At 41.4% G+C, this 23,470-nt stretch overlaps 2 protein-coding genes across 2 annotated transcripts; both read left to right on the forward strand.

Moving 5' to 3' along the window:
- Nucleotides 1–3,759: 3,759 nt before the first annotated feature.
- Nucleotides 3,760–4,871, forward strand: LOC108124334 (uncharacterized). Its single transcript, XM_017239947.3, has one exon. The coding sequence runs from the start codon at nt 3,920–3,922 to the stop codon at nt 4,352–4,354; it is 435 nt and encodes a 144-aa protein (XP_017095436.2). The 5' UTR covers nt 3,760–3,919; the 3' UTR covers nt 4,355–4,871.
- A 6,149-nt stretch (nt 4,872–11,020) lies between these two features.
- On the forward strand, nt 11,021–11,865 carry LOC108124311 (trypsin). Its single transcript, XM_017239925.3, has one exon. The coding sequence runs from the start codon at nt 11,054–11,056 to the stop codon at nt 11,825–11,827; it is 774 nt and encodes a 257-aa protein (XP_017095414.2). The 5' UTR covers nt 11,021–11,053; the 3' UTR covers nt 11,828–11,865.
- The last annotated feature ends 11,605 nt before the right edge of the window (nt 11,866–23,470 follow it).

Below are 23,470 nucleotides of genomic sequence, written 5' to 3' on the forward strand. Positions count from 1 at the left end.
GTCCAAGTCTTACAGTTTCTATTCAGAGAGTAATAATTGCCTGGGAGCTGACAGAAACACTCATATTGATATTTTTCATTCAAACGGCACTTAGAGCCACTTGATAAAGGATATATAGTGCTCTGAAATACCGAGGGTCGAGGCTGGGGTAGAGTGGAATATTTGCCAACTTTTAACTTTCGTTTTTGGACGGGGACGAGGACAGGGCCAGGGACAGTGGCTGTCCTGTCTTGCGGCTCTGGATAATGCAAAATGCCTCTCAAAATGCCTATCCATTCCGTCAACATCAGTCAGCTTATGTCCCATCTACACACACAAAATATTGCAAACAATATGCAAGGAGTAGGACGAAGTTGAAGTGGAGCTAAAACATTTTCGAAAAGACTTAAAAACTTCATTTTTGCTGCTGATGCTTCAGCTGCTGATGTTGGATGCTGGATGGATGGACTGGGATGGATCGAAAAAGCCAAAAATCAACGAAGCTCCGGTTCAATGCAATCAATGGCTTAAACTAGAGTACAATTGGGCCAGAGATGAGCAGGGATGGAGGGGAAATAATAATAACAGCAGCAGCAACAACATCAATAACAACTCTAACAACTTGTCATACAAGCCGAGCCCTTTACACACACAAACACAGACACTGACATGCAGCCTAGGGAGAGAATTTCATCACAATTCCTGCGTCCTGTCTGTCCTGAAGGATGAACTGAATGGGCCCGGGATAAAGTAAACAGTGTTGAGCCTAAATGTATGCAGTGCATTTTTGCATTTTCATCCACCTCCTCCCCTACAGGAGCTGAGATCCTGCTTATTGAATGGCATCTCCCCCACTCGAGCCTCCTTCCAGGATCTTATCTTGTATCCAAGCAGCAAATTGGCAAAAATTGAATAAAATAATGCATGGCCTGGTTGGCTGAGCTCGCCATGCGTATGCTGGTGGCTAGGCCAGTAAAGCCACTAACTCCACCACAGCCAGGTGGCTCGGCTTATGCAATTCAGCAAATGGAAATATGTTGTATATATTTATCGCTCGCCTCGCCTGCTTTTCAAGTAATGTGGAATAGCAAAAAGTTTCACCGGGAAAACTCGATTGCAACACTTACATATGCAACCAACTGACACAGGCTCACACTCGCCCGCCGGCCCACGAGTCCTGGTGAGCATTTGCGCCTTCAAGTAGGCAATAGATTTTGCAATCTGCTATGTGTTTGCGCACATGATATTTCTCACTCAATGTTGTCGCTTTTGTTTATGATTTTGTTGTTGGCGCTACTTGGCTTATGCGTTGTGTAATATAAGTTGAAAGCTTATAGTTTATAATGGAATCTTTGGGGGAAAATAGTACTACCAATAATCTACTATTTCACCATCTGTAATTCTATATATGTTTTGATTTTTATAATTTATCTGGGTTTTGGGTAACATATAGAATTCGTGCAAGATATATTTGGCCTATTAATATAAAAAGTTTCCTGAATTTTCAGTTTCTTTGTCGAATTGAAGTACAAAACTTCCTACAAAGGGTATATAGCTGACATCTCTATTTGTTTCCATATTTTCCTTCACAATATACACACATATGCGAAGATATGTCCGCAGGTTGTGTGAACGTCAAGCCCCCTGATAGCTGTTTGTGTAAATGTGCATATGAAACATGGCAACAGCCGAGGGGCTGCAGATCGGGGGCTCAGCTGTGTGGCAGGTTGGGTGCCGCAGGAGTGTACCAGAGCTATAGCCGGGGTGTGACAGAGCTGTTGCTGTGGGGTGGTGGCATCATAATGCTAATGATATTTGCTTTAAAGAATGGCAGCGAGAGTCAGGTTACAGGTAACAGCCAGTTAGCAGCTGCTACGGGGACTTTAGTTGATGAAAAACTCTTTAGAAATGCATTAGTAATTTTCCGTGGCTTGTTGCTGTGGTCCTTGTTCCTTCTGGTCCTTCCCCCGTTCCCAGCTATGGTTGTGTTTTTGTTTTCCCAGGTTTTCACAGTCAATTGACCAATGAAATGTGCATAGGAATGAAGCGTGTCTAATGTGGCATGGTCACGGGGCAGGAGGATGTTGCAATGGAGTGGGACATACAGAGGGTGGAGTCATTCAAATCACCAGGATATTAGACATAAAGACTTAATAGAATTGTTGACATACCATGAACGTTTATTAGAGAAACTATAGGGGTTTTGTTTTTGGAATAAATCTTTCAAATAAATGAAATTATTTAATTTAAATCCACAAACAATAAACAGTTGATTAAAGCCATTAAAACATATGAAAATTGGCCTTCTTTAATTGACTCTCCAACCAAATGCAAAATCTAATATTTGAGTTTGTACAAAAAATAAAATTATTGCATATGGAATTGAATGAAATTAAATATGCAATTTTAAAACAATGACTAAAATCTGCAGTAATATTAGTAATTGACATACGATTTTATTTTAATCATTTACAAACACTGTTAATTTGCAATCGCAAAGCAAAAAGATTTAATAAAATTAAATATGCAACTAACAAATGGTGACAAAGCCCGCGATAAACCGACTGCGGCCCGAATGTCATAATAGTAATTGACAGCTCATTTGATTTTTATCATTTATAAGCGGAGTTAAATAGTCATTTTGCATTCTCGAATTATTATCCCTTTATGTGGGATTCATTGATGGAGACTTTAAAGTTTTAGTTTTATTTTAAATGGTCTTTCAACCTTTATCTGATCCGAAACCTTTTCACATCTGATATGAAATTGTTTCTATTGATGAAATATGCGTTACAAAAAATGTTGACAAAGGTGGCTTTAATCGCGATTTGAGCAGCAGATGATAAGTGCTCTTGAGACTTATAATTAAATCATGAATGTAACAGGCCGAATGGATTCCCTCGCTACTCGCAGCTCGCAACTCACTCTATTTGGAGTGGCACTTGGCGTTTGGCAATAATGAGGGCGTTTGAATGTTGATGGCATGGGCGTGAGTAATCGTTACAATTATCAGCGATGAGCCGTCGACACTTGACGACAAACATTGTCACGCCCATCCACCCACGGGGGGCGATAAAATTTTGTTGCCTAGTGTAACGCCTAACGATTGTGTTCATTGACTTTGGTCTAACGATTTTGTTGAGTAGGCTAATATGCTAGGCCAGGCCAAAACCGGCCTGAACCGAGGTCCAGATTACTATGGTTGTGTACGAGTGCGAGTGTGTGTGCGGATTGGAGCTTATCGTGCTTATCGGCCAATAATTCCCCCGATAGCGCATTGCGCACATTCGACTGGCCCCATGAATCAGTCGGTGGCTTCGTGAGCGTGATTTGATAACTGGCGTTCTGCTTTTTATCTCAGTACTACCCCCCAACCTCTGGACCTCCCTACCCCCCCAGCACGTGACATGCCACACAATATATATTTCAGTGGTGCAGGGTATCTGGTCAGAGATTCTGTGTTTCATGTCAAAAATTGCAGGAATATCTGAAATAAAGATATACAAAAATTAGGATCTTTAAAAGAAATGTTGTTATTGTTACTTTATAATAAGAATTACTATTACTACTACTAAAAAAACTATCTACAAAATACCTTTCTATACTAGTAAAAATAAACCACTTACTGTCAAGAACTGATTGTGAGGCATTACTTCATTATAGCCGTTATCAGGTGGAAACTACCCCATTAAAAATACACACAATACGACATTTTATTTTTATACCCGCTGGCCTATCAAAGGCCTGCTCGAAATTGATATAAAAACACTGCAGAGTTAATTCCCGGTACTAGTTTGAGGAATTCAACCAAAGTGACCTCTGCAAAAAAAAAAAAATCAGAATCAGAATTATTAATTAAAACCCTTGAACAAGCAGAAACTGTAAAATAAATTATAATTGGTGACAGGACAAACGATAAAATACGCATTATACATTATATATGAAAAAGCAAACAAACACCATGCCGAACATTGTCGCATTGAAGCTGAGCTCCAGTTACCCAATAACAGAGCAATTTAAGGCCGAGGATGAGGGCAGCCTTTTGGTCCTGGACCAATTGGCATTGCAGCAACAAATCAATGCAAATTTCATTTTCCACGCGATTTCCAACTACAAGAAGACACCGTTCGAGCGAAAAACCCAGGACTTCATTGCCAAAAAATGGCTGCAGATCCAGATGCTGTGGCGCGAGTTCCGGGTGAGGGATAAGCAAATACGGCGGAGCCACAAGGATGAGCACTGGCTGGAGCACGGATACTTCCAGCAGGAGCTGTACGAGTTGGTCCACGAAAAATATTTGGCGGCCCGTAGCTGCCTCAGTCGCGACAAAAGAAATCTCCTCAATGACATACTTGGTCAGCCGGCGATGCCATAGTGTTTACTCAGTCAGGAGGAAGGATCGGGAGCTGGGAGCTTCCAGCTTCGACCTCCACCCGTAATAAAAAAACAGAAACGAGCCGTCCGGAAAAAGGAAAAGCCATCCGAAATAAGGAGGCAAAGAATACGTACGGATACGTGTGAAAAACTTATTCTGTGGCAACAGCACGCATCCGTGTGCGGCATGCCCTGTGTCAATAGTTCGATTCCGAGATGATATCCGTCAACAGGGATTCCATCATATATCCATTTTCATTTCCATTCCCAATTTTAACTGGCCGGCTGCCGGTCACCAACAATGGGCAATCAATCTGGCTGGACGCCGTTCCATCTACACATCGTGATTGATTGCACTCGGAAGACGCTTATCAAAATCATTTTGATTGGCCGAAAGGTTCTTGAAGTCGCGACGATAACGTCGATTTTTTTGGGGAATTCTTTTAAATGTCTATGGCACTGTAACAGTGACTCAACTTATAATAAATAAACCTAAAAATGCCAACTATTCAAGAGTATACCCTCATCTCTGATAACCTTTAGCCGTTAAATATGACCAATATTTGGGGGAATTCCAAAAAACACTTGACTGATTGCTTCACTCGAGCTATTGATAAGATAAAAATAGCCTTGGGAATTCCGTTTTAAATCCCCTTGGCCTTATCGACGGAGACTCCCTTATCAATTACGTAGACTTCCCGCAGATGGTTCACCTAATTTACTGTCTGACAATTAACTTGTTTTTGGTTTTCTGGTCAGTTAGCTCCCCTTCCCAGACAACAATGAACAACGGAGAAACAATTCCACTAACCAAATAACTCGCTAAACAGCTAATAAAAACTGGCCAAAAACACAAAAACAAACTAATTCGATAATTTGTTTTAGATGCCAAAAACGCAAAAGCAAAAAAGCAATCACCAGAGCCTTGTCTTCTCGTGGCTCAGTTGGATAATTCTGGCCTCGGCCCTGGCCATCGGCTTATATCTAATTTAGCGCGATTAGGAGGACTACGAGGGCTGCCAGGACAATCAGGACTGTGAGGGGCAAACAAATACAAAAAATCAGCGAAACAAAATCGAGGGCAAGGCACTAAACCGAATTAAGACCGCAAATTTATGGGCAACGGCAGGACCTCGTCCCTTTGGTACTTCCTGCTGAGGCGAACCAAATGTTGACAAGAATAATGTCCTCATGGGAAGCGATTTAATGTTGTTTGTAGAAAAGCAAAAATGATGGGGAAAAGGTGGTATTGAAGTTGCAGCATATTGTAATTATGATTTTTTTAAATTAAATATTATTTTAAGAGTATTCAAAAGAAGCTCAGACTAAAGGGTGTTACAGAGATGTTACAGAAAGTCAAAATAATAATAAATAAAATAACATTATAAAAAATGTCAGAACCCAAGAAAAGTATTATACATTTTCTATTTATTTACTTAACACAGCTGTAATATAGAGGCACTGATAATTTCTGTTTCGTAAATCAAATAAACACTTTGAAGAGGTATTTGTTAAGTGACTTAACAAGACAGTGACTTGCTGGTTGATTTTAACTTAAATTTATACAAATTTAAATTTTATAAAAAGTTTAAAGTCTATAAAATGGTTTTCAAGCATTTAAGCAGCATAACCAAAACCAAAAAAAAAAAAAAATAATAAACCTTTTGCAATCATCTTGTGCAATACCTTTCCTATTTTTTTTGCATAATATTTTTTCCTCGTCCGGTACTCAATCGTAATCTTTCCCATCCCGCCCTTATAGGCCCAACAATCAGCCCAAATTGATGTACATTAAAGCCAACCCGGCCCAAAGTCCCAAAGACCGCCAAATAGCAAGCCGCGGAGGCGAAGTAAGAAATAAATTTATGTAAAGCAAAAACAAGGTAGACAGACCTCCTGCCCCGACTGCGGTAGGCATTTTAAATGGCCCGCCAAGGGGTGTTGTTAGTGGGTGGTGGGTAGGGGTAGAGGTAGAGGGGTAGGGTGGCTGTTTGGGGCAAGAAATAAAAACGTAGCATATTTTAGAGGCTGTGCGCACTTTAATAAGATTTATTAAGTCGCGAAGGACCGCGGCGCGGACTCGACATTGACTTGGTCCTTGGCAGTGTCTTAGCCAACCAACCAACCAGCCAACCAACAAAAAAAAGGCAAATAGCCGGCTTTTCAGAGTGGGGGATTCTTCAAGGGGGCGAGGCTGTGAGAGGTTTCTGGGGCAGACTGCCTGTACCGCGTTGTAAATATTTGTTACTCAACTCTTGCCGCTGCCGCTGCCGTTGTTGTTTGCGTTTTGTGTTGTCGGCTGTTTGTTTTCTTGTTTGCGTCTTGCTGTGGCTCAGAGCCCCCTTTACACTCCTTTACAGACCTCCATGCCCCTCTTACCCCTTTAGAGTGTTTATTTTTCAGCTAATAAAAAGTTGATGTGTTGCCTCTGTTCTTGGCTGATTTTTTCTTTTTTTGTTGCGCTCTATGCCGTGAAAGTGCCTAAAAAGCGGCAATGAACTTTCGCCGCTCATACTTGAAATTTTTGCCCTCTTTTTGGCAACATTTCCGGAACGGAGAGGGCTTAACATATGACTGGAGCATATGTGCCACGGGGAGGCAGAAGGCTGTTTAATGGAGCGGCGATTGTTTGCTCGGAAACTTTTGGTTTGGTTTTGCCAGCTTGGGGAGCCAAGGATTTGTTTGCTTCGCAGCCGAATTTTCCCGCATTGCTGTTTTGGTTGGAAATCTCAATTGGAAAATCCTAGCAATAGTCCTTGGTCTCGATAGTCCTCTAAAATTCAATTAGAGGAGATGGGTGTAGAGGGCCTATCAAAGGGTAGTTATAGTAATAGTGCATCTAAGATCTATGAAAGATCTACAGATCTTCGAGCAATAGTAATAGTAAGATCTACTCCTAAAGATATTAATTTTATTTGTGATTTATTATTTCTTCTAGGCCTATGATGATTAAGTTTCTAGCCAAGCTCTGGTCTTCTAACCCAGAGGACCTTCTCTAGAGACTATCATAGACTGCAAGCAATTGCTTAGCGTTTGTATTCGTTTCGTTTGTGGATTTGGCTTGCGGATGGCTGCACGTTTGTGTTTATATCATAAAAAAAAAATTTAATAAATATTTTCGGGGCTTTCAGCAACAGCAGCAGCAGGAGGCAGTGAACCATTTCAAAAAAAAAAAAAAACCCAAAAAGCAACAGAAACTGAGGAGAAAAAAATACACGGGGGGAATGAAACTGAGCGTCATATAAAATTGATGCCCCTGTCGTCTGGTGGTGCCACCTGGTCTTCTGCCCTCTCTTTCATTCACCCGCTAGCCGTCTCTGTCTGCCGATGCTGCTGTCTCTGTCGGGCACCCACACATACTCATGCACACAGTAAATAATGTAATAATCTGGCCGGGTCGTGGTCTCCCTGCGACGACCCATAAACCGAAATTTATGCACGAAATTCAATTATGCTTAAAATGTGGTTAATAGGCCGACGCGGGCGGAGCCTCCAACTGGCAGCCCGACAGCCCGGCAGCCTGCTAGCCTGGCTGGCTGGCAGTCATGGTTACAACAATGGGCCAGGAGGACCCCCCACGGGACAAATATATGCAATGCCCGGTTATGGCCCGCCATTATTTCCTATATACCTTTAACCTATCTAACGAATTTTATTAAATAATATTCAGCCAACTCCCGGCCTTTGAAATTAGATATCGTTATGTTGTTATTTAATAACAAATTCAGTATTTGTTGTTACTCTTTTTATGACTCATGTGGTGTATGTGGTATGGTGGTATGGTGGTATGGTGTGTGTTAACCAGGTCCTGGCAGGAGGTTTATGGCTCCTGGTCGGATGTTGGTGCTTTGTTTCGCCTTTTTGTTGATATTCCTCAAATGGTTTATGGTCCTGGGACACATCATATTTTCATCTCTTTTTATGATTTAGTATAGAGTCCTGTATTGTCTGTCCGAAAGTTGAAAGTGGTTTATGAGTGGGTCCACAATATTATTCAGTCATGACTCCGAAAAGGTAAAGTTCATTTTATGAAAATTGGCCAAATGAAAAATGCCCTCTAAGTTGGCAGGACATGAAACGAAGTGAGTAATGGCCATAACTCGAGTTAATTTTTGTCCAAATAAGTGCTCGAAAGGCAGCACAAGTAGAGGAGGGACTAGTTGTGGGATTAACTTTTTAATGCCTAGTTTCATGGCAATAAACGAATCAACTTGGATCGAACTGGATTCAGTTGGTAACATGATGGGCTTACTGCTAACTGGGCCAGAGTCTGGCTCAGCCTTGTCTTGCTTTGCTTTCTCCGTCAATTGACATTGGTCTCAGTGCTGTAGTTGTTCTTTCTGACACTCCAACAAACGATAACGAAACAAATCCGAGTACATGAACAGAATCCTGTGTGTGCAGGACCCTGAGGAAGTCGAAGGATGGAGCTGGAGGGGCGATGTGGCACAGAAAGACAAACTCAAAGTCAGCTCAAAACTTGCAAAATGATTTTAAATGACATAGGAAATGGCAGACGCATCGCACACTCGGTCTAAGCCACGCCCCTCCCGCCCCACACTCACCCTCGGCTCCTTGGCCCGATCTTGTTAAGATAAAGTCGCCTTGCAAATATTAACAACAACAGCAAATACGTCCGTTGATAGAAAAAATAAATACTGCACAACAAAATGGCAAACGCAGGGCGAGGCGAATGAAATCCCGGGGTCCTGTGAGGCAAGGACGAGAAGGACGAAAGGAAGCGCCTGCAGGTTGTCTGGGTAGTCGTGGCTAAGACAACAGCGACACACATGTGTGTGTGTGGGCAGCCATGACCATGCCCACGACCACTTCGCGGGCACAGTGGGTTCTGGGTGTAGGGATTTAGGGGGAGCTTTAGGGTCTTGAATACGGGTCGTATGAGTTATTTCTTGTTTACAAAACTTAAAATTCTCTTAATGTAAGGTTCGTAGTAGAAGTTTTCCTTAGTGAGTTTTAACTAGACGATTTTATTAAAAGGCTTTTGAAAGTATGGGATGGAATACATGTCGTATGAGTAATATTTTTATAAAGGCACTTATTATCAAGGAATAATAGTCTTAATAGGCCTCTTTTCTTGTATCATTTTCCTATATTTTCAAGTAGTTTTGTGACACTGTAGGTAGCACTTGTCGTGCCTTTATTATAACGACAGCATGAGCCATTTCCGTGCTCCGTAGCTCCATTTTCCAGTCGCTCTTCATTTCGTTACCATTCCCCTCATCTTTTCTCGTCCTTTCGTTTTTTTTTAATCTACTCACAGACATTTTTCTTTCAATGTTGGAAGCCCCGGCCAGACCCCGTCCTTCCCAGTCAGCTTTCCATTGTTCGCTTTTTCTATTTGTCACCCAGATAAGTGTTTTGTAGTATTTTCCTGATTTTTTTGCGTTGTTTCCTTTGATATGCCCGGCGAAGGAAATCCAAATCTTAACTGCAATGCGCTACGTGCCTTGTGGCCCGGCATAACCAGCTGTCATGTCATGTGTGAAGGGGGGCTAGGTGGGGCGTGTGTATTCCCTGGCGATACCCCCACCCACCCACACACACCCAATTTGGCTGCCCAGCTTGCAGTCAGTTCCATTCAACCGGCAACTGTCTTTAAGTTCTTGCCACAACCAATTCTCCCGCAGCTTTTTGCCCCCAGACCCCATCGCCAGTTAAGCTGGCTGAGGGATGCCGGCGAACTGCTTCAAATCTTTGGTAATAGATATCAACAACTTTTCGGAACAAGAAGAACATGAGACTTGGCTTCGAATAGTAGTCGAGTTCGGGTTCCGTGCGGGCTTAATAGATTGTTCGCCTTGGAGTGCGTTTCGGGAGTCTGGTGCTCGGAAGTGTGTGTGTTCTCTATTCGCTAAATTAAAAATGAACTTTGGCAGCTCAAATTCATGGTCATGTTAACTTTTTGCTGCACTTTCTCATGGCTGGTCAACTTAGTTCGCCATCGTTTGTCTTGTTCATGGCCCGCAGGGTGCAGGACTCGCTTCTGCCTTGCTGCCCGCCCTCCGCTAGTGTCCTTGATGTGGCAAGTTAGGGTCTGGCTTACGAGTACAGTCGGTATGATAAGATAAAGCTTTATTCTGTTCGCGGTTCTTTGTGACTGCACTTTTGCCATTTGAACAGATTGCAGCTGCTGTCTCCGGCACGCGAATGCGTTCTGAGGTTTTTGGATCGAGCTCGGATAACCGCATAACCAATACAAATTGGGGTTGAGGCGATTTGTCTACTCATCATAATGTGTTGCAGATTAAGTGACAAATGGCTTTTGCTTCTGAGGCATTAAGTGATTATTAAATACTTCAATCACTTCGAAAACAATAGTTGGCCAACCAAGCGTGTCCAATGTCATTTGAGTTGAATTTATGGCATCCAGAAATAGCTTCCACGACGTACAGGCTCGAAATCTGGACTTTCCGATCAAGAGTTCTTTATCAGATTGATTTGATTCGATTCGAGTGATTGTCTCCAATACTGCTCAGATAGATTTATAATCTCCAGATAATGTCCAGGAGCGGCGCGTGTTTATGGCCAAAAACCAAATTGTAATCAGCAGACATAAGATAGAGGATCGTGATTTATTGATTCCAAGGAAGTCAGCCGATAAGGTCCACGTCTGAGGTCTCTTAGTACAAACTATATAAGGAATAAGTCCCCGGAAATTCATTCAGTGATCGTTTCGAGAATGAACCGCATGCTATTGAGTGTTTTGGCGCTGGTCGCCCTCTTTGCCTCCGGCCAGGCCCGTCCTGACTTCGAGTTCCCCTTCGGAAGGATCGTCAACGGTGAGGCCACCACCATCGAGAGCCACCCCTACCAGGTCTCCATCCAGACCACCAAGGGCTCTCACTTCTGCGGTGGCAGCCTGGTCGATTCCGAGACCGTCGTGACCGCCGCCCACTGCATGCAGTCGTACGCCGCCAGCGAGCTCCAGGTCCGCCTTGGCTCCACCTCCAGGAGCGACGGCGGTGAGGTCGTCAGCGTGAGGGCCTTCAAGTTCCATGAGGGCTACAACAGCAAGTTGATGGTCAACGACGTGGCCATCATCAAGCTTAGCTCCCCCGTTCGCCAGACCACCAAGATTCGCGCCATCGAGCTCGCCGACACCACTCCCGCCTCCGGAACCGAGGCCATTGTCACCGGCTGGGGCACCACCTGCTTCCTGTTCTGCTCCTCCCCCGATACCCTCATGGGTGTGGCCGTGAACCTACTGCAGGTGTCTGACTGCGCCAGCGACTCCTACAGCTACGGTGAATCCATCCTGGATACTATGGTCTGCGCCTACGGCGAGAAGAAGGACGCCTGCCAGGGTGACTCTGGTGGCCCATTGGTGGCCAACGGCAAGCTGGTCGGAGTCGTCTCCTGGGGCAATGGCTGCGCCTGGTCTGGCTACCCCGGAGTCTATGCCGATGTGGCCTCTCTCAAGAGCTGGATCGATAAGACCTCCGCCGAGTTGTAAATCGAACTAAATCACTTTAAATAAAGTTTAAAGAATAATTGCATAAAATATAGATTGTCGTTTGTAAAATTTGACCCATTTTTGTCATTGGGAAGTGTAACTGAACTTAATATCTAAAGTAACTTAATACCTTTTGATTCCCTTAGAGGCAGAAAGCCTTCTTCTACAGGGGAAAGCCCTACAGGGCAAAACCCCATTTTTAAGGGATCCCATCACGAAAAATGGACAAAAAATGTTAAAAAAAGATTTTGTCTCAGTATTTTGATGCAGAATGGTGGAGAATCGATCTAGAAATCGTTTAAGGTACTCCGCTTGCGAATCTGATGAGAATTGGGGAAAATATAGCCATCACGGTGGGCCCTATAGGGGAAAACTCCATTTTTAAGGGATCTCATCACGAAAAATGGACAAAAAATCTCAAAAATATTTTGTCACAGGATTTTGATGCAGAATGTTGGAGAATCGATCTAGAAATCGTTTAAGGTACTCCGCTTGCGAATCAGATGAGAATTGGGGAAGATATAGCCATCACGGTGGACCCAGGGACAGGGGACTACAGGGGAAAACCCCATTTTTAAGGGATCCCATCACGAAAAATGGACAAAAAATCTTAAAAATATTTTGTCTCAGGATTTTGATGCAGAATGGTGGAGAATCCATCTAGAAATCGTTTAAGGTACTCCGCTTGCGAATCGGATGAGAATTGGGGAAAATATAGCCATCACGGTGGGCCCTATAGGGGAAAACTCCATTTTTAAGGGATCTCATCACGAAAAATGGACAAAAAATCTCAAAAATATTTTGTCACAGGATTTTGATGCAGAATGTTGGAGAATCGATCTAGAAATCGTTTAAGGTACTCCGCTTGCGAATCAGATGAGAATTGGGGAAGATATAGCCATCACGGTGGACCCAGGGACAGGGGACTACAGGGGAAAACCCCATTTTTAAGGGATCCCATCACGAAAAATGGACAAAAAATTTTAAAAATATTTTGTCTCAGGATTTTAATGCAGAATGGTGGAGAATCCATCTAGAAATCGTTTAAGGTACTCCGCTTGCGAATCGGATGAGAATTGGGGAAAATATAGCCATCACGGAGGGCCCTATAGGGGAAAACTCCATTTTTAAGGGATCTCATCACGAAAAATGGACAAAAAATCTCAAAAATATTTTGTCTCCGGATTTTGATGCAGAATGGTGGAGAATCAATCTAGAAATCGTTTAAGGTACTCCGCTTGCGAATCTGATGAGAATTGGGGAAAATATAGCCATCACGGTGGGCCCTATAGGGGAAAACTCCATTTTTAAGGGATCTCATCACGAAAAATGGACAAAAAATCTCAAAAATATTTTGTCACAGGATTTTGATGCAGAATGTTGGAGAATCGATCTAGAAATCGTTTAAGGTACTCCGCTTGCGAATCAGATGAGAATTGGGGAAGATATAGCCATCACGGTGGACCCAGGGACAGGGGACTACAGGGGAAAACCCCATTTTTAAGGGATCCCATCACGAAAAATGGACAAAAAATTTTAAAAATATTTTGTCTCAGGATTTTAATGCAGAATGGTGGAGAATCCATCTAGAAATCGTTTAAGGTACTCCGCTTGCGAATCGGATGAGAATTGGGGAAAATATAGCCATCACGGAGGGCCCTATAGGGGAAAACTCCATTTTTAAGGGATCTCATCACGAAAAATGGACAAAAAATCTCAAAAATATTTTGTCTCCGGATTTTGATGCAGAATGGTGGAGAATCAATCTAGAAATCGTTTAAGGTACTCCGCTTGCGAATCTGATGAGAATTGGGGAAAATATAGCCATCACGGTGGGCCTTATAGGGGAAAACTCTATTTTTAAGGGATCTCATCACGAAAAATGGACAAAAAATCTCAAAAATATTTTGTCACAGGATTTTGATGCAGAATGGTGGAGAATCGATCTAGAAATCGTTTAAGGTACTCCGCTTACGAATCAGATGAGAATTGGGGAAGATATAGCCATCACGGTGGACCCAGGGACAGGGGACTACAGGGGAAAACCCCATTTTTAAGGGATCCCATCACGAAAAGTGGACAAAAAATCTCAAAAATATTTTGTCTCAGGATTTTGATGCAGAATGGTGGAGAATCGATCTAGAAATCGTTTAAGGTACTCCGCTTACGAATCGGATGAGAATTGGGGAAGATATAGCCATCACGGTGGGCCCTACAGGGGAAAACCCCATTTTTAAGAAACCCCATCCCATCACGAAAAATGGACAAAAAATTTTAAAAATATTTTTTCTCAGGATTTTGATGCAGAATGGTGGAGAATCGATCTAGAAATCGTTTAAGGTACTCCGCTTGAGAATCGGATGAGAATTGGGGAAGATATAGCCATCACGGTGGGCCCTATAGGGGAAAACCCCATTTTCAAAGGATCCCATCACGAAAAATGGACAAAAAATCTCAAAAATATTTTTTCTCAGGATTTGGATGCAGAATGGTGGAGAATCGATTTAGAAATCGTTTAAGGTACTCCGCTTGAGAATCGGATAAGAATTAGGGAAGATATATCCATCACGGTGGGCCCTACAGGGGAAAACCCCGTTTTTAAGGGATCCCATCACGAAAAATGGACAAAATATCTCAAAAATATTTTGTCACAGGATTTTGATGCAGAATGGTGGGGAATTGATCTAGAAATCGTTGAAGGTACTCTGCTTAAGAATAGGATGAGAAATGGGGAAGATATAGCCATCACGGTGGGCCATGTAGGGGAAAACCCCATTTTCTATGGATCCCACGAAAAATGGACAACAACTTCGGCTCCGCCCGAAGTTAGCTTTCCTCTCTTGTTTAATCTTTAAGTTCTAGACCTAAAACGCCTGGAAATTTTACTTCAATAGTGTTACGAATGATTCGCAATATACAGAACTATAATTTATTCACAGAAACTATTCAAGAACCGATAAGATAATATAATCTTGATAAAGGCTATATACTCAATAAACCAAGCTAAGACTTGAAAATAGTTCACTTGTTGACAGATATTTCACTAAACTATTTCCTTAACCAGCTTATAAATTTTATAAATTATTACTCACATATGTGACTCTGAAGAAATATCAAAAAGCTGAATAAAACTTTTAGCCTGTTGCTTTATAATTTATGGATTGGAGTCCCGATTTCGGCTAGACACACCGCTCCCAGTGGGGCGTTTGCTAGACGACCTCTCCCACAACTAGACTAGACAGGAATTTTGATTAAAAATGTTTTTAGATACCGGATAAACGGATAAAATGTAGTCTGTGACTTCAACAAATGTTTTCCACACACACACACACACCTATTGTCACGCCCATTTTGTGGACTTGTGAACTGTTTTTTTCTACGGGAGGGCGGTTGTTTTATATAAAGCTGTTAAATACTTAAGTGTAATTTATGGCATGCGATATTATTCGGTCGTTCGCTGTCATGTTTGCTAAAAGTTTTGCATATGCCAAACCAATCCCCAAAACTTAAGCGACCAAGGACGAAGGCCAAAGGACCAAGGACTACGGATAATATGTTGGGACGTCACCAAACTTACACGAGTTTCTTACGAAATTGTTGAGGCCAGCAGCAGGCTGGGATTTGTTAGCCCGTCGTTCCTTGGCCTGTTGTTAGTTTTTTAACCCTACAGTTAGTGGCTGTAGTTCACCATTCTTGGCATATTTTGGGGCTGTCGCCAAATGAGTGCCTTGTCTTGCATGAACCGAGGGCATATACATCAGTCTATTAGCACTTAATAAACGAGTATGTCTGAGACGGGCTGTGTCTGTCATTTGGTGGCATAAAGGGATTACAAGGACACGATAATAGAGAGTGATAGCTGATATATAAATGATTAGAGATCTAAGTAGCATAGCTATTACACAAATTACTCATACGACCTGTAAGCCAGTTCATTGATTTTCTATTTTTTTGAAGTACTAGATGTGAATACTATTTCAATCAGGAAACTTATTTGTTTTTGAAACCTTTTAAAATAAAAAAACAATATGAAAGGTGTATCATAAGTTAAAAATATTATTTCGTTAGTGTCCAAACAGAGACTAGAGGAACATAGGGCACACCTTTGTTGGCCTATTACCAAAATTGTATGCCCTGTACCTAGCCAGATTCCATATTGCATATTTCGGGCTACCAAAACGCAGACACCCAGCTCCCGGAAATGCCAAAATATCTCAAATTTCGCCCTGGCAATTGACCCGTGCGTCGTGTTGTATATTCTGATAGTTTTCATTGCCGGATGAAAACGATTTTCAACGTTTAAACCAAGTCCAATGGAAGAGGGACTAGGGGTTAAGGGTTAAGGGTTAGTTGAAAGCGATGAGCTCGCCCGCAGAGCATCAAGCATCCTCGTCATCGGGGCAGGTGTAAAATTATATGCCAGACGCGTGGCATAGCGCAAATCGTTGACGTCCTGCATGGATTTCCGTTACAGCACCTCATACACTTGCAATCTTCTATAGAGAAACACATATACATACATGGACATGCACCTGCACATGTACGTGTACGTGTGCGCTTCAATTTCCAAAGATAACAATTTTAATTACAACATTTTGCGCAATATTGGCAACCACAGGAGGCAGCACCGTCTGGGCGCTTAGGTAGAGAGCCGCAGCACAGATTGAAATTCAGCCAGCTAAAAACCAGTCTTTATTCATAAACACCTATGGACGTAATAATAGAGCTAAGGTTTTATTAAATCCTATGAAATATTAGTTCTTTAAAGTAGTAATTACGCTGAACTATCGTTTTAGTTACAGTAGTGGTATTTGTTTCATAGTGTAGATGAAGTTCTTAAGCTTTAATTGAACCAAACACTATCCTATGATATCCTTGATTTAGGCAATTAAGAGACATTTTCTTAATATGGTATTAAGGTTTATTGACAATAAAATGCAATATATCTAGTCCAGGTAACTGAAGCAGGGGATTAGATGAAAGGTGATGAGAAGATGTATCAATATAATTTAAAAAGAATTTAAAAATGTAATATTAAAAGAAGCAAGTAATTATTAAAAAAATTAATAAAGTGTGCAATTAAAACCTATATTTTTAAGTAAAAGACTACTGCATTAAATTTAATTTATAATCCTTTTTGGGAAACCGTCTCACAATTAAAACATGAATAAAATAAGAACGCAACTCTCAAGTCTTTATGGCACAACATGTCATCGCTGACGATGATGCATTTAATAATTTAAGCCCATATAAAAGTTAAATGAGTCGTGGCAGGGAGTCAAGACTTGTGGCATGAAACAAAACCTTCCAACTCTCCGACAGGTGGCAGCCCCATCGCATCGCATCGCGTCGCAACTCATTGGATCGCTGAAGAGTCTACAACCGCTGGCCTTTCGCCGGCAACTGACAGGCAGCCTTATTATGAACGCGTTTTAAGTATAAACATCTCGCATTCTCATATGTTTATGACATAATGACAGCCAGTTCATCCCCGAACACCAGTCCAGGGGAGGGCACTACACATTTCACATACGCCACGTTGCCGTTGCCGATGCCGATGGCATGCCAGAACTCAGCCAGGACTCAACTAGGAGTCCCCTTCACACAGAGTGCACAACTGCAAAGCTGTGGACCGAGTAGCCGAGCAACTTTTTGACAGTTATGAGTGGGATTCAAATGTAATCAACAATTTTTAACTTTCGACCGCCCGTCGCTCGGCATCCTTTGAACAGGTTTACGAGTGTTTTATCCTCGCATTCGGTTGGCTTGCATAAAAAATTCAACCTCGGGCCAAGTATCAAAGTCAATTCTTGATTTCGCATATTTTTTGTGTGGTTTCATGGTCCTTCCATCCACTTATTTTGCATAATATAATAATATTTTATGGCTGAGGAAGTGTGTCAACTTTGCATCTCATTGTTTCAGGAGGGATTCACTCAGTAAGTGCTGTTCCAGGTTACTAATTAAGATGGCCTCGTCGAAGTTAGTGAGTTTTTAATTTATTTATTAATACTATTTGCCTTGAGCGGGTCGTCAATCATATTTAAATTAATTGAGTGAAGTTAAGGCTGGTGTACGAAGTCGCGGATTTTTACCGGCTTTACTCTTGACTCAACGCAAATTGAATTAAGTTGATCAGAGTAAATATTGGGCCCGAAAGCGAGGCCTGCCAATTAAGCCACTCCCCATCCTCTATATGTGTAATTAATTAATTCACACGACCACTACCCATACACATACACACAAAGTCACTTTCCCGCACATGGACACACACACATGCATTTAAATGTCAAGCGGGAAAAAGTTGTTCGAGTGCATGTCAAACTTTAAAGTACAAAAAACAACTAATTAAAAAAAGGGAAATCGGAAAAATGCAGCTTGCAACATGTTAAAGTACCTACAAGTAGCTTGCCAAACAAAATTATGTTGCAAGTTCGAAATTGGGGAAAATAATCATAGTTTAAATACGAAATTGATTGCAGACTCTTTTGCTATAAATTAGATTTAATTTAAAGAGGATTTCAATGCACATTTTTGAAGTCTAATCCAAAAACCCATCCATTTTAAAAGCCATTTGTGGCGCTCGTTGTGCGATTGAAATTCGGAAAGGACAAATGCCAGGGGAATTATCCGACCGCAGAGTCAACCTCACCGAACCACTCATTACTCATTTGCCATAAAGTTTCCTTGACTTTTCATATTTTCTCAAAATGCAGTCGCACACACACACCCACATTTTGGGGGGCCTGCACTACTCATTATGCGATTTTCCGGGCCATATTGATTTTGTTCAAGCATTAAGTGCCCGAGTCCCGGGAAAGCCAAAGGACCCGCCTCGTCCTGGCCAGACAACAAATCGTTAGCTATAAATTCTGCACTTAAAAACTTTTCAACAGTTTTTGGTTTTTGTTATTTCTGTTTGAGTTTTTCCGCACAATAATAATTTTGTTTTTTTTTTGGGTATTTTTTCAGAGGGTTTACTGGTCTTTATGGTAATCCTTGTCGTAATTTTTGGTGCATTTTTTTTGTTGCTGGCAACATGAGTTTTGGTTAAAATGTAATTTATTTTTGTATAATTTTTTGTTTGACTTTTCTTATCTGCAGAGTTTATTTTCTTGACATACTTTGTAGCCGAAAAAAGCGCAGAGGCGCACCCATCCTTGTGGGCGTGGTCTACATGTGTTTCTGGCTAGAGTTACAGGCGGCCTCCACCTCCTTCGCCTCTTCTCAAAACTCAACCTCAAAAAACATTCCCCATTCCCAGTCACTCCTCCAGAGCCACAACAAGTGGCTGCAAAAGGCCTTGGAATTGTTCGGTTTCAAACGAATGAAGTTGAATGGGAAATGTTTCTGCTGAAGTTTCTTTTTCCTTTTTTTGTGTGACAACTTTTTAGTATTTTCCAAAGAGGGGAAGGAATTTTTCACTGGTTCGGCCAGTGGGTGGCTGGCTGGATATTCGTCCTGCGAGGCGGCGAAGTGAACAAGTGTAAGGAATGATTGGGGTCAATGGTTCGTGATGTCGGCAAAGCTTTGCCTAATTTTTTTCCCGCTTTAAGAGTCTACCAATTGGAACTTTTTGGGATGTTTTTTGGGTTAATTGAATTTTTCATTTGCCAAATATAATTAAGGTTTTATATCACTCAGTTGCTCTTAAATATCAGGTTAAATTTTATATTTTACTCTTTCAAATATGAAACAGATGCCTTCGGGGGAAAGGTGGTCCGGATGGGTTTAGGAAAATTGGTTAAAATTGCAATTTTTTGAATATGTTTCACTTTTGGATATGATTTAAAAACTGAATACCTTTGATGACTCAGGGCAGTTATCCCTTTCAACTTGGTTAAAAATCTTACAAACAAAACTGTTATAGATTTCGGGAAAAAATCATGATTCCCCAAAATCTATCAAAAATTAGTCAAAATGGATGTCCAAAATGGTTACTTTTGAGATACTTCCTATCACATATTTTAGTTGTTTTTGATCGGATTTGGAAAAGGTTACTATTTACTAATAAGGAAACTCATTGCCTTCAATCAGCATCAAAACAACACTAGAATCGAGAAACAAAATTTTTGGTCGTTTTTTGGCCAAAATCATGATGTTACCCCTATGAAAAATTGTAAAAATCGGGTCAGATTTTAGTTGGCCAGGTTTTGATGCAGAATTATTCTACTAGGAGATCCAAGATCGGAAAGGTATAAAATTTGTCAATCGGACGATTATTATGCAATATATGATATTTTCCGAGAAATAAATTGGTGCCCACAGATTCGTTGGCCAAGTTAAGATCATAGTGTCTAAAATTACACCTTTTGAAGGTGTTAGCCAATATTTGGGCCACTATGAATGTTTATGTTGAAGTTGAAGTATTACATTAAAAAATATACATAGGTACCCATTGACTTAAAGATACTTAGAGAGTCATACCGGTTCCTTGTCAGCAGGTTACCCCAGCCTCCATTTAACCAGTTGCCGCAGCTGTCAAATAAAACTATGCCACATTGGATGCCCCATGCTGTTTTTCACATTATGTCCCTATGTTTTTTTTTTTTTAACCTAGGCATATGAAAAATATAAAAAGCGAAGGAAAACATACGAAAGTTTAAAAGAGCTCGCCAGCAAATGTACTTTCACCAGCGAGCTGCAGCGGAGCTCGACATGCCGCAAAAACCCGAAACAAGGCAGCTGCCTGTTGAGAAAATTTTGCGTAAAAACTATTAACTTGTTTTGTTGGCAGCAGGCAAGAGGCAGCCAGCAGTGGCCCAGAGGACTCAGGCGGCAAGGGCGCACATGTTATCATAATTGCAGAGTGCACTTGCAACATACACACATACTAATGCATATATGCATGTGCATAAGAAGCTCTCCCCCACCACAGGCAGGCATACTTGAAGAAAGCTACTCAACATCTCCATACTTTAAATGAATGGAGTGGGAGTGGGTGGTGGCTGTGGGTGGGTTAAAAGAGTGAAAGCCCGCTCGGCAGTGGGACAGAAGTTGATGTTGTTCTTGTGGAAAAGTTTCGTTACCTGTTCGCTAGACATTGCCCTTGTTGTTGTTGGTGTTGGTGTTTGCTACACCTCATCAACATTTTGGGAAAAGTTTCACTTTGGTTGAGGGTTTTTCACTGTGTGCCTTTTTACTTTATTCTTTAGCGGGCTGTACAAATTTTCAACGCTTAAGTGATTTTCGCTGTAGCATACTTTCGGGTGCCATTCACATGCGTTCAGATTTTTAAAGTGGCGGCAAAAGCAATGGCGGTCAACACACGCACTGCGGCATCAGTTCACCCACACACACACACACACTCACACACAAGCAGACACCACCCAGCCATGCGGCACCTGCCCCTGCGGCGTCTGTCTGGCGTTAAATTGAAGGCGTTTAGCGTGGCAACCGAAGGACACTTAAATTGTTTTCGCTTTGCTCCCAGCCTGCCCGCCTGCCTGCCGCACCACTTTATGTTTTTCTGGCTCTGTTTCCTTTTTTTTTCATACACATTTTTTTTTTGTCGTTTTCAGGCAAAAAATCATAAAAAATGCAAGGCCATATATTTTCTTGTTGCTCACACAAATTGCGCTATTATTTCTGTGTATGAGTATTGAGTCGGCTATTAGGAGCAGCTTATACGAAAAGTTCCATTTTTGCTTTTTTTTTGTTGTTTCGGTTTTGGTTTACTTTTCTATTCCAATTTTTTTTTTGGTCATTGTTCTATGAATGCGTTCATTTGGCTTATTTCACATGTGTGCAAATGGGTATTTAGGCCAAACATTTATCCGCTTTACGGTGGAAAAACAATATAATTTATTGCATAAGTAGTTCAGTTCAAACAGACAATTGTATAATAATATAAAGACTTATCTTTCGCCAAAATGATTTTCAAATGCCTTTAATGAAGCATCACCTCGTTCAACTTGTCTTTTAAACAAAGCCCAGAGGTTTCATTGTAAGGCTTCGCAGGCCATTGACTTTGTTTCTCCGAAAATTGTGCCAGAGACGCAATCACAAAGGTATCCTGCCAATATCGACTCACATGGGACTTCTTTTGGTGATACGGATACATGGTTCAAGTGAGTGAAAAGTAGCTGATGTGTTTGACTTTATGGACTTAAAACAAATAAACGCCATGCGGACAAATCCTAAGTACAATCAAAGGAAAAAAGCAACGACAATGACAGTGAAGGAAGTTGAATTTTTGATGGGAAGCAAAAAACAAATTGTACCGGAAACTCAACAAACACAATAAATGTTTAATAAGCCAAGACGGCCCAAGCGAGTGAAAAGATGGCCGGAGAAAGTCACGGAGAAAGTGTGTGTGTGGGAGGGTAAAGCAACAGCTCCGTTGGCACCCTAATGGAACATGAAAAACACATCCCCGGGTATGAGCGTTTTGTAGCGGAAACTCAAGCGGAAGCTTCACGAGTTCAAAAACAATGACGAGAACAGGAGGAGCGGAGGAAAAATGTAGAGCACTGATATTTATGGTATATCATATACATTCCAAGAGACACTTTGCAGACATTTAAATTATGTGATGAGCGCGGGGTGCTGGCAGCAGGGGCACTTGACTCTCTAAAACTATGCTGAAACAAAACTGAAAACAAAACTGTTAGTGGGGCATCCACCTGCTTGAAGAATATGCCACTTGAAAGTTTTCCTTAAGTTTATAGATGGCGTAGTTTAAGAATATTAAAACTTTGGATCCTTTAAATTCTTAAATGAAAAGGAATATTTATTTCTTAAAATCCATAGGTTTATATAAATAGAAAATTTAAGAGCTCTTATAAGCCTAATTATAAATCTTATAGTTCTTATGATAATAATTACAATATATTCAATCACTAAGATCCTTTCATTAGCATTTTGGTAAGAGTCGTCCCATATCATTCTGTCAACGAATCCTGCCATTTGAATCCTCTGTTGGTGGGGTGGTCCTGTAAGTATCAAGCCGAGCTAGCTATCTGTTGGTTGGGCAATAAAGTGACCCATGAAATCATCCGCCACTCTTGGATTCGTCGACCTATCCCAATACACTTTATCAGACAAAAGGAAGGCAAGGCATTCTGGCCAAGAAGAATTACATGACAGAAAGGCGAGAGGTAGGCAGCTGATAGGCGAAAAGTCAGTAAGCTGAGAATGAAATGAAACGCATAAGAATCGATTCGATTAGTGAAATGAAATTTACGCCAAAATAAATTTGCACGACTTACCGACTTGGCGCGCCTAAGTGTATGCCATATATTTTTCCTTTTCTCATTTTTTTTCCACTTGCTGTTCCGGCTTCTGTCGTTTCTTTCCTTTTATATTGTTTTTGTTGCTGTTTTTGTCTGTTGTCGCCGGCGTCGTCATTGTCTCTAAACTTTTGTACGTTCATTAATCTTGTGAAGCGTTTTCACTGTTGCGCATGTATTAGTGCGGTTGTGTGTGTGTGTGTGTGTGTGTGTGTGTGTGTGTTTGCATGTCCGTGAGTATGTTTATATTGGTTTGCGCTTGTCTCAGCCTGGCATGTCCTGTTCCCCAACAGCACCTCTTCACTCCTCACTCCATGGCCTCACTTCCCAAAGTGAGTTTGTTTGCCTGTTGTGCCGCTTGTTTCCTTCCACTTCCCCTCGACTGGCTCTGGTCCTTGTCGACGTTCTCGTC

The sequence above is a fragment of the Drosophila bipectinata genome, chromosome 2L (genome assembly GCF_030179905.1).
Source record: "Drosophila bipectinata strain 14024-0381.07 chromosome 2L, DbipHiC1v2, whole genome shotgun sequence".
Classification (NCBI taxonomy): domain Eukaryota; kingdom Metazoa; phylum Arthropoda; class Insecta; order Diptera; family Drosophilidae; genus Drosophila; species Drosophila bipectinata.